This window comes from Musa acuminata, unplaced genomic scaffold (genome assembly GCF_036884655.1).
Source record: "Musa acuminata AAA Group cultivar baxijiao unplaced genomic scaffold, Cavendish_Baxijiao_AAA HiC_scaffold_412, whole genome shotgun sequence".
Taxonomy (NCBI): Eukaryota; Viridiplantae; Streptophyta; class Magnoliopsida; order Zingiberales; family Musaceae; genus Musa; species Musa acuminata.
In genome coordinates, this window is record NW_027020660.1 from 80,805 (window position 1) to 93,406 (window position 12,602).

Genomic DNA, 12,602 nt, shown 5'->3' on the forward strand with positions numbered 1-12,602 from the left:
AGACCTAAGAAAACGGACAAAAAAATCAAGAGAATATGTATTAAATTATTATTTTCATGATAAAAATTTTGAGGAGGTGATCGATAATTCTAAAATTTAAAGCTCCGTAAACCAATTGAAAAGGATGATATTACATAAATATTAACTAGATATCGGGCAACCAAAGATAGACACTTAAAATGACTTACATTAATATTAATTAAATATAAAAAGGGCGAAGATGCCTAGGCATTTTATAATTGAGAAAACAAACAAAAACAAAAATCAAGAGAATATATATAAAATAATATATTATATAATATGTATAATTTGGTTGGAGATGAGTAAGGCTTTCTATCTTTGTTGGGAAAACGTGGAGAAATCCATTTTGACAAAGTTTAATGGATAGCATGCATTTGTCCCTGTAAGGCTCTTCTTATGGTAGCAAAAACCCTGCAGCTTCATAAAATATATGGTATTGAGTTATTTCTCTTTTCACAATGCAGTCTTGTGATGTTGTCCTAAGTCGCGGACTGCAGAAGAATACAAGAAGAACCTCAAGAAGCTCAATGCAAAGAGATCCAAGGAAGAGCTTCGAAGAAAGAATCAGTAATCTCTACAAATCCACACAGCAACTCAAGTCTTCTCTCACTAGAGTATTGTAATTTCCCTCTTGAATGATATAATTGACTCATTAATTTGATTACTAAGACTACATTCATCTGACTTTTATAGTCTAGTTCAAGTTTTCGTCCACTTCCAGAGTCGATTGGGAAACGTTACACTCATTAGGAATAATATAAATTAATTATATTAACACTTGAAGTTACTTTAACTCCCAAGGGAAGAAGAACATTATGATAGAATGCTAATAATCTCTTTGGCATTGGAGATCACATTATTTAGTTGCTCCCTGTGTGCTCTCCTTGGACCTCCAAGGATTGCTATGCACTCAATATATCTTGGAAGTTTGATTGCCGTGAAGGGCCTCTAATTTTTTTTTTTAATTTCAGTCTTTGGTAAATAGATCTCATACATCATTATCAAATTACTAATTTTGATGTTAATTTATCGGATGAGGATTTGAATAAAATATTATGTTACTATCATAATCACTGTGAACTGTAGTTCTTTTTCTTCATCGGTTGTAGATAAAGGTCTTGCTGTTTTGTTGATGACTTATGTGGTGTCTTTTAGTATTGATTGCAATGATTTATATTATATATAATTTATGAAATGACACATATGTAGATTATATTGCAATCCTGAAACTAGTGGGTTCTAATATATTAAGTGTGTAAGCATTAAAAAAAATATTATTATTTTATTATTATGTAAAAAAAATTAATATTAAAAATTAAAATAAAATAGTAATAGATCAAATATATAATACATATATTTCGATATCATTCAGAAAGCCTTTGTTTGATATATAAGTGCATAATCATCTTATCTAAAAATCATAGTTATACTGATTTATAAAGAGAATTAGACTCATTTTCTTCTCTCTTTTTATTGTATATAATAGAATAGAGAAAAAAATATATATATAATATCTCACTAATTAATTTATTTTATTTCTACGAGGTCCTATCATTTTATGGGTGAAAACATATGATCTATAAAGATGATTTAAAGAGTCTCTCTCATCAAGATATCTCTTAAAGAATTATACTATAATTAAACTTTCTTTCTGTTGACCAATAGTCTAACAAAGTACGGAAAAGAATCATAACTAGATTATTTTCATAATTCTTGAACACTTCCTTACATACAGTTAGTATTCCAAGTTTACTTCATTTTGCACCCCATGTGATAATATTTATTGCATTCATTTATCTAATGATGTTATATAATTCTTGTGTTGTTGTTCTATCTATTGAAAATCATACTGTCCAGTTATTTGATGGCCATACTGAAATCTACACATGTGTTCATCTTCCTTTTGTACATGAGATGATGGCTAGATATTTTGTTTTGAAGGTTGTATGCTAGATAACTGCTTTGTTCACTGTAAGCATGAGAACTACTTCGAGCATGTAGAGAGATAGCTAGGCAAGTTTTTGCTGAATCTTGTGTTGTACTTGCTGGCTAAATATTTACTATATCCAATTTACTATTTTAAAAATGAAATACTATAATAGATGTAAGATGAATTTTTGATTTTTTTTTTACTTTTTAAAAAACTTCATAAAAACGTTCTTACTTTCAAAAAAAATTAAAACAACACTTACCCCTTCTCCCAGCTGACGAGAAGGGTGTATGGGTTGCTCTCTCTCCTTCCTTCCTCAACTGTAATTGATAGTGCAAGAGTGACTTACAGGTGATGACAAAGTGTTATCTCTTGCTCCCTACTTCTTCGCTCATGATCGACGACGGTGTGAGGGCGACCTGTAGGCGATGGTGAAGAGTCTCCTCCTTTTCCTTTCCTATGATCGATGATAAGGGTGCACGATCCACCTCTCTTCTTTTTTGCTCACAGTTAATGATGCAGCTCCTTTATTCCTCATTTGTAATTGATAATAAGAGCTACGAGTAAAGGAAAAGGTTGAGTCTGTAAGTGACAATGACGAGGACTATGGGAGATGGGACCTCGTGTAAAGGCTGCAAGCGATCATTCGTGAGAAAGGGAGATTGTTGATGGGGTGAAGGTACAACCAGAGGAGCGGGTGAAGGAGAACGGTTGGCTTCATAAAAAAAAAAAAAGGAGTGTCATTTCAGAATTTTTTAAAGTTAAGATATTCTGTAATTTTTTTAAAACGTATGATCTGTTTCTAGATATTCTGTAATTTTTTCTCCGATCTTAGGATATTTATTTTAGAAAAATGGTAATTGGGTTATTATAGGTCAAAAGCTTAACTTATTAGAAAATGATAATATACTTTATAAATTATAACATCTCTTTCCGTGTGAAGAGTGGTTAGGATTGACGTATAAACGTGTTGAGAGGGATTAGGTCTTGATTTCCAACAAATAATTAGAGATTTACGATAAGACAAATTAAAAAAAGAAAAGAAATTATCTATATGCACGAAGAAGCCGCGTGAGACTTGCCCTTTCCTTCTCCTGTTCATCAATCGCCTTCTATATATATATATATATGAAGGCGAAAGGGGGACAGCTTGGTCATGGCCGGCCTCCTCGTTCTTCGCGGGTCCGTAGAAACAACGACAAGCCCCTCCCCTTATTTCGTTGGGCGTTTGTTCCGTCTTCCTCTCTCTGGCTTCGGATTTCTGATCCTTTTCTTAAGCATTCGGCAGGCGCGAAGGGATCGAATCGGATAGGCGCCCCCCACCCCCCGCCCCCGACTTCATCGTCCTCCATACACCGGCGTAACCTGGACTTGACGGAGAATCGTGAAGAAACATAAGACAATAAAAAAAAAAGATATTGTGAGCAGGGATTGGGAAGAAAGTAGGAAGAATAGCTCGAAAGTCTTGTTCTTTCTTGGGTTGGTCTCCTAGCTTCGACCATAACAGAGCCAATTCTTCGTCATTCTTGTTCGCCTTCTATTTAGATCCTTTTAGGGTGGTTGTAAGTTGATTTCTAGTTCACTCTTCCTGGTTTGGTTGTGTTTTTTGGGTTTGGGCGAGGAAAGGTGCGATTTTTCAGGTTTGGAATTTGGTGATTATTGTCTTCGTGATTTGGGTCCGAGTCGGTTCTAAGATCGGAGATTCCGTTCGCGTTTTGGTTGGATTTTGTAGAAAGAGGGATATAGGATCAGAAAGTAGATAACTTGATCGGTAAAGGATGTCTGGATTTGTTGGTGTTCTCGTCTCGGATCAATGGCTTCAAAGCCAATTTACTCAGGTGGAGCTTCGAGGCCTCAAGTCTAAAGTAAGTGATCCTCTATAGCTTTAATTCATATTTCCAAGTGTTTCTTGGTTTCGTAATCCTGTTTCTGATGCTATGTTTGTATTGACTTAGTTTCTGTCAACCAAAAGGGAGACGGGTCATGTGATGGTGGGAGACTTACCACCATTGATGGGAAAGCTGAAGGGTCTGAATCAGGTGGTCACGGAACAAGAGATTGCTGACATCTTGGCCGAATCCTATCCTGATACCACCCATGAATTAGACTTTGAAGCATTCCTTCGGGTAACTCTGAGCTGTTAATGCTGCATTAGTCTATTGAGGATTAGAAGCTGATCTCAATGTGGTGGAATTGATGTATTGTGCAGGTGTATTTGGACCTTCAAGAAAAGGCAGCAACCAAATTAGGCGGTGCTAAGAACTCATCGTCATTCTTGAAGGCCACTACAACCACACTCTTGCACACTATCAATGAATCAGAGAAGGAGTCCTATGTAGTACACATCAACAACTATCTTGGAGAAGACCCATTTTTGAAGAAATATCTGCCATTGGATCCAACAACCAATGAACTGTTCAATCTTATTACAGACGGAGTTCTTCTATGGTAAGTTGTCAGAGAAATAATGGACAGTGACTATTGGCAGTCAAAGATGTTTGTTTTTTTATTTTTATAATTTCATTATCTAAATTCTTGAATTTATCTTAACAGAAGAAGAAACATAAGGAAGGGTGATGTTGTTTTGTTAAGTAAATGTTCCCTAGTTTTTATCGAGTTTAGTTAGAAATCTTCCTGTGCTTTCTGCTTTTTCTAACAACAGCTTTCTTTTCTGATGGGCTTTCATTTTGTTTCCAAAATTTATATCAGTAAATTGATCAATGTTGCGGTTCCGGGGACTATAGATGAGAGAGCAATAAATACCAAAGAAGTGCTCAATCCATGGGAGAGGAATGAGAATCACACTCTTTGCCTGAACTCTGCAAAGGCTATTGGGTGCACTGTAGTCAATATTGGAACACAAGACTTAGTTGAAGCGAGGGTAAGTAGATTATTTTGACACTCGATATAAAGATTTCTTTTGTTGTATTTGTGTAGTATTGTTAATGTTTAACAAAAAAATTGTTGCTTGTATTTTCATAGTTATTTATTGGCAAGGCTTATGATGTCTCTTCTTGTGTGTCTTGCTAGTATGTGGAATGAAAATCATATTGAATGTTACCTTTGAGTTTATCCATGTACTGTGCCATAATTAATATGAATTGATTCATCACTTCTTCCACTAGTTGTGAATACCTTATTGCATGTGGTGCTCAGTGTAACTAGCACATTTTAACTGTTTATGTCTTAAAGAATGTCTTAGCATGTGAGCTCATGAATATTGTATCTTGAATATCTTGAAAAAATTAACTGAATAATCATAGGATCCTATTTTTCTTCTGTCGCTACCTTTGCAGAATGATCATTTGAATTCTTGTTTATGTCAATTGTTTCTTAATATACATGTGTAACCTGTTGTGCAGTTATAACAGTGAGAACTGAAGAAATTTTGTTTTCATGCAGCCTCATTTGGTGCTTGGGTTGATATCTCAGATCATAAAGGTACCCACTTATAGTCTGTGTTGCCCAAGTAGTTCACTGTGGTACTATAAGAATATATGACTCTTTTCATCATTAGTATTTTATGGCTAAGGCCTTGGGTTTGTTGAGTTAGGATAACTGTTTTATTCTGAAGAGAGAAAAAACGAAAATGAAATTTGCTTGCATTCATGACCATACATTGAGACTCCAGAAGAATCAGGACTTACCTGGTTATCATGTATCAGATACAACTTTTAGCAGATCTTAACCTCAAGAAGACACCTCAACTCATGGAGTTGGTAGATGACAGCAAGGTCAAGTAACAGATTGCCTTTAGTTATATTGTTTTATTGTTTTTTAACAGAAACAAATTATATAAACTGATTAATGTTTGCTGGTTCTACTTTTACAGGATGTAGAGGAACTAATGAGCCTAGCACCAGAAAAAATGTTACTGAAGTGGATGAATTTTCATCTCAAAAAAGCTGGCTACAAAAAACCTATAACAAATTTTTCTTCGGATCTCAAGGTACGTGTCGACATGTATTAAAGAATGTTCTAACTTCCCAATCGTTCTTTTGCACCTATCAGAGTTACTAGCAATGACTTAAAGCTGCACAACACATTATATGCACAATTATTTATTATTAAATTTTTTCTTTTGAGTTGGGAGATGATTTTGATGTAGCAAGGTGATTCGTGGAGGCCTTTGAACAAACAATTTACAGATATGTGCAACGTACCATGTGCAATATACTTGAAGCATTCTTCTTAGTTATAGATATGTGCAACGTATTATGTGCAATATTCTAAAAGCATTCTTCTTAGTTATGGATTTCATCTATCAGACATTTGAATTCCTTTGAGGTCTCCAATAAATGATCATCACATATTACTGTAGTGCACAAAACATCTCACATTGTTTGACCCAAAAGTACCTAGTAGCCATCAAATTCTTATCAATAGTTGATATATAATGTGATGTTGAAAGATACTAGCTAAATATTATTTCAGTAAACTGATTGAAGTGGTAGTTATTTTGCATGAGGAAAAATGGAGAGTGACAGGTGGCTCATCAATCATTTTGTTTAGCTGAGGTGTTCAACCATTGACCCCCAGTTCGGGTGCTGGTTTCTATCTTCTTGTTAATAAGCATGGGGGTGGGATGAGGTGTGGCATAAGAGAATCTTGCTGGTGCCATTCCTATATTCCAGAAGGGCTTGAAAATGGTCAGAACAGTTTGATGGGGGAGATTCAGAGAAGACAACTGATGGAATGTGGCAGTCTATGTAAGGACAAGGTGGAAGTTTGTGGTGATTAAATTCTGATTTAGGAAGTGATCTAGAAACAAGATGGGAATTGGATAAGAGTCAGCTTCTCAGGTCAATCCTTGTAGAAAGCAATGATTAAAATTTCAATCTGGACTGCCCCAACCAAAATGGTAGGTTTTTTTGAAAAACATTGATAGAAAGGTTATGTAATTGAGAAGTTGGTTTGTGAGTACTCTCCCAATTTAACCTCTGAAAAGAATATATGGACCATTAAACTATTTCTAATCCATTGGCTAGACAGTAGCATACCTGTAAATTGTAGTGCGGCTATGCTGTTGATGTCTCAAATAACCACCAAACGAAACAGAATACTTCTGGATTTCTTTTATAGAGATATATTTTTCTTGCAGAAAAGATGCTCATGTTGCTATTTAAATTAGTTGTCTTATAAATTTAAACAGGACAAGTGAAAGGATGACTGCTGCTTTTTTAATCTGATAATTTTGATGATCGAACTGCACCTTTATGTGAAATGTAATATTAGAATGTTCTCCATGATTCCTTACTCCTATTTTGTGAGCTGCATCCTATCTAAGAATGATTAATTGGAGTTTCTACTATATTTTTTTGGTCAAAACAGAACCTTCAGTTGTCTGATAATATGATTGATGAGTTAGGTTTTAGGGGTCTTGGTGAAGTGTATAACAGAGAAATTGAACCTATTGCTTCAGTGGCCTTTCACTGATAGAATTCATTTCTTTGTCTGCAAGTAACTATTTCGTTTGGTTAAAAAGGATTTCTGTTGCCTCAATTAATTGGACACCCTGGAAATTATTTGGTTGGTCCTTTTATTTCATAAATAATAGGTTTTCTCTTGATCATCATAATTCACTTTGTTACATTTACATGTGATTTCTTTCTTCAAATTATTGTTCTTCAATGGTTTTTGCAATTATCATAGATATTATTTTCCCTAATTCTTGTTAAACTCCTAATTGACAGGATGGTGAGGCCTATGCTTACCTTCTTAATGCCCTTGCTCCTGAGCATTCCAGCTCAGCAACTTTGGAAATTAAAGATCCTGGTGAAAGAGCAAAAAGAGTAATTGAACAAGCTGAGAAGCTGGACTGCAAAAGATTCTTGAATCCAAAAGACATTGTTGAAGGCTCTCCAAATTTGAACCTTGCATTTGTCGCACAGATATTTCAGCACAGGTTAGATTTTGCACCTGCTTTTCAATTAAACTATGCTGCTTTTTGGGATACAGGTAGAGCTATATGCAAACTATGTATTTTATGCAGGAACGGTCTATCTGCTGACAATGAAAATTTAACCTTATCACAAATGATGCCTGATGACATCCAAGATTCTAGGGAAGAAAGAGCTTTTCGATTATGGATCAATAGTCTTGGAATTGTTACATATGTTAATAATTTGTTTGAGGATGTCAGGAATGGGTAAGAACTTCTCTGAACTAACTTATGGCTCGTTCACCAAGCTCCCAAAATAATATAAAGACATTTGCAGATGGGTTCTTTTGGAAGTACTCGACAAAGTGTCTCCTGGATCAGTTAACTGGAAGCAGGCTACAAAACCTCCTATTAAGATGCCTTTCAGGAAAGTTGAAAACTGCAACCAAGTCATAGAGGTCGGGAAGCAGTTGAATTTTTCACTAGTGAATGTTGCTGGCAATGACATTGTGCAGGGAAACAAAAAGCTAATTGTTGGTGAGATACTTTTACCTTAAGTCTTCAACACTGTTTCTTTCATTTTGTGAACTTACAGAATTTTCAATATCTTTGTTTATATTGTCAATATCTTTTGCAACCTCTACAGAGAGTGTTATAGAGCGCAACCGAAAATTGAGAAGGTCCATTGGTTATTTGACCAAGTTTTTTTGTAACATGATTTCAGACAATCTTCTAAGAACCCTATTCCTAACCGTGGTAATTTTGGCATGAGGAGTGGTACCAAACCTTAACTACTGTGAATTTAAGCTCATGCAACCTTCAATGCAACGATTTGAGATTTTCTCTGAATCAAAAGTTGTCTAGAAGCATAGGAAATGCTGAACTTTCTATAGATATCTTAAAGCACAATTACATGTTGCACACTAGTAACAAACTCTTAATCTAGTTGAATACATCACAAATAAGTAAATCTATCACTCGTTGGAGATAACCTTCCTAGTGTTCCATTTGACATGCATGTGTAGGGTGCATAGTCAAACTCAGAATAGAATTGTAATGTAAGGCAATTGATCAATGAATAAATACTATATGATACATGCTATGCCGTTTTGTAAGATTCAATTAATTTATGGTCCTTTATATTTGAAGGAGACAAAAGGGCCACAACAGTTCTCCACTGTGTATTGTATTTTAAACTTTTGAGTCCGGTACTATTTTCCCATCCAAGTTTGTAAATAGCTGCCTTGCAAGTTAATCAAGTGAGCTTGCCATCCACTCACATGAGAGAACAAAAGGTAAAACTTTTCCATCTTTCATATAGCGGTATTTTTTATCAATAATAATTATATTTAGGATTTCAGTCATATTATTCTTTTCATCATTAATATATTTGGATATGTTATCCTTGATTAGTTAATTCAGTAGGGCTTTGCTTTTACATTCATTTCAACTTACACAAATTATTTTATCACAATCAAGAATCAAATTCAGAGCAAATTGGTGACCAGCAATGTATCACAATCAATAACTTGCTTCAATTTCTATCATCAAGCAATGGTAGATATCCTCTTTTTTGCTTGTCTTTTTGCTGCAGTTTGTTTTGTTGCCTACTGCTTGGTTAATGTTTGAGAAGTAGAAAGTCTCATTTTGAAACCTGTTGTTAATGCGCTTGAAGTCAAGTTCAAGAATCGTATGGAGAGGGTGCTGATATGAAATGGTTAGGGAAAGCATAGAGTTACATGTTTTGTTACTTTATTATATCATATATGCACTCAATTTGCTTCTTTATTATATCATGTTTATGTTTCTTTATTATATCATATGTTTATGTCGTTTACATATTAGACAACTGCAAGTTATCGGTGACTAGCTATTTAAGGATATCTTTCCCAGGGTGTTTATATAGTAAATATTTAAAAATGAATCTTCTCCATTTGCCATGATATCATGTCTAATATGCATAATAGTCAGTTAAAAAAATCCTGATCTTCTTGGCTGTAAAATGGGATGCCTTTCTTACATGTGAGTTTCTCGATTTGTTGTCAATCGTTTTTTTTAATTTGGTCAGGTGCGCTTGTATTTTCTTTTTCCTACAATCAAAACAACAAACACAAATATGCAATAAAACCCTTTCATTGTGCTTCATTTCAGCTTATCTGTGGCAATTAATGAGATTCAATATTCTTCAACTCCTAAAGAACTTGAGATTTCATTCGCAAGGAAAAGAGATATCAGATTCTGATATCCTCAACTGGGCCAACAATAAAGTCAAGGACTCAGGCAGAAGTTCTCAAATTGAGAGTTTCAAAGTATTTTTGATCTATCTCCGGTAAATTTTGTGCTTCTTATGTATACAAATTCTTATTTTTATTCATTTCATTTTTTTTCAGGATAAAAACTTGTCAAGCGGAATATTTTTTCTTCAACTTCTTAGTGCTGTGCAGCCAAGGGTGGTAAGCTGGAAGCTCGTTACAAAGGGTGAAACTGGTATGCTGATCAGCCTGTAAAGAAATTTAACATTTTTTCAGCATTAAGCGTCAACAAATTTATCATTGAGGCTCATATGATTTTTGCAAAATTAAATTGATATGCTTGTCTTTGGATTATGAGGGTAAAAAGGACAGCTTATGCATGTCTAGGGAGAGTGGAATTCAGAAATTTTATTTTATTATCACATATATTATTCCACACAAAATTGGCCCTTCATTATCACATCCTTCAAATGCAGATGAGGAAAAAAAGATGAATGCTACATATATTATCAGTGTAGCAAGAAAGCTCGGATGTTCTGTCTTTTTGTTGCCTGAGGACATCATGGAGGTAAGAGTAGCATATTTAAGATCTTTTTCTTTTGCTTCCACAAACCTAGAAGACTAAACAAATTGTTGATTAATCTGCAAGTCCTGCCTCTCTGATTTGGAATAATGGACATGCATATTCTAAATAACATAATTTTTGTGCCGAACATTATCTTTTCGATGTAACCTTCTTGACTTGAGTACCTGTTTTGGCTTTCTTGATTAAATACGTGATATCAGACATGGAGATGAACATAATACTGCTGGCAATTCATTGGCAAGTGCATGGCGTATGAATGACTCTGGCAACAAACCAAGATGTATAAATTATTTCTTAATTAGATTCTTAGTAATGCATGGTTCGCTTTATGACAGGTAAACCAGAAGATGATCCTGACTCTCACTGCCAGCATCATGTACTGGAGTCTGCAGCAACCCGCAGGAAGCTCTGAGCAGGCCGAGTCTGTAGCTGAAGCTTCAGAGGTATCAGCTGATGATGCTGCATCACAGAATGGAGAAGACAGAAGTAGTGTTGCGGAGAGCATGTCAAATCTGGCCGTCGATGATGCTGCCTCAGACATCACCATCGGAGAGTGATATAACTTGAACACGGTGTCGAAGAAAAGGGCGCATCTGGAGAATTGGTTGACAGCATGTCGCGGTCTCACCCTACCAAATAGCAGGTTGCTAAATGGGAGGAGTATCGTCACTCTGATATGGCTTTGCTTTCTTTCTCCTAGCAGCCTTTGATGGGGTGGCAAAGAGAACAAAGTTTCAGTTTTGAAATGCTTTTGTAGGCATCTGCTTTTGATGTAGTTATTCTTTGACAATTTGTTCATCTTTTTCATGAATAATGAATAATAATAATAAGTGGATTTTTTTATATATGCAAGGAAAATATCTTGCCACGTAAGATTCTTTATTAGGTTATTTCATTTATGGTTTTTCCTTATCATCGCATTGCCAATATTAACTCTATTCTCATTAGCTTGATAGGTCCGAGTTACTGATCCAATTTACATAACCATTCTATAAAACAGGGTGTCACACAATCACATAAATAGTACTGACAATGCACTAATAATCGAGATTGCATCGTTCGAGCCACATTTTACAAAATATATGTCATCATCTGTCTGTACAAATGAGATAACTAATTTTTTAATTTTATTCGATTTAAATCATTCCTCCGAAATACTTGATCCAAAATACTTAAGTTTAAATCAATAATAATAATAATAATAATAATAATATAATTATTAAATCATTTTAAGTCAATATAATGATTAAATCGAGTGAGAATACGGAGTTTTAAAATCTTTGGTTTAATGGACTCAACATGCTCTAATACTAATACTATATTGATTTTGATACTAATTAATATTAATTGATATATTAATTTTTTCAAAATACCTAAATTTAAGTTACATACAATATTTTAAAGAAACCAAGAAAATTGATTCAGTGGTAATTAAGATATTTTTGTTCCCCTAGTCACTTGCTACTCTTTTCATATTTTTCACATCTTTATTTTTCCCTTAAAAAAGAGTTGTTCATGAACTCATGTTTCGTCGAATTAATATAGTAGAATAAAAAAAAGTGTGAGAAGTCCTGATATCCGAATTGATTAGTATATTATTACGTAAAGTAATAGGCCTCAGAGTTTACTTATGAGCATCATTTATATTATTTAATATAATAGAAATATATTCTTATTAAAAAAAGTCATGTGAAAAACTATTTTATCACGCAAGGCACACTAAAATGAAATAAAGACTAAGAGTCTACTATATTGATGAGTTAATTATATATTTGATTAAGTCAGAACAAATGATAATAGAACTAAAGACACATGTTGACATGGAATGATTAACATATTTGAACATTGATACAAATGTCATAACTTAGGGGATTGTTTGCCCGTAGGGATGAGATATGTGTATGTTTAGATTTGAATTAGTTTAAAAGAGCT

The 12,602-nt window shown here is 34.2% G+C and overlaps 1 protein-coding gene across 1 annotated transcript; it reads left to right on the plus strand.

The window, feature by feature from the left end:
* Window positions 1-3,081: 3,081 nt before the first annotated feature.
* Window positions 3,082-11,513, plus strand: LOC135658690 (fimbrin-5-like). The gene is made up of 14 exons (XM_065176152.1): window positions 3,082-3,816; window positions 3,907-4,077; window positions 4,161-4,399; window positions 4,661-4,832; window positions 5,354-5,392; window positions 5,617-5,685; window positions 5,784-5,900; window positions 7,645-7,856; window positions 7,944-8,099; window positions 8,170-8,369; window positions 9,984-10,141; window positions 10,223-10,319; window positions 10,561-10,652; window positions 11,006-11,513. Exons 1-14 carry the CDS (start codon window positions 3,730-3,732, stop codon window positions 11,225-11,227), a joined length of 2,031 nt encoding a protein of 676 aa, XP_065032224.1. The 5' UTR covers window positions 3,082-3,729; the 3' UTR covers window positions 11,228-11,513.
* The last annotated feature ends 1,089 nt before the right edge of the window (window positions 11,514-12,602 follow it).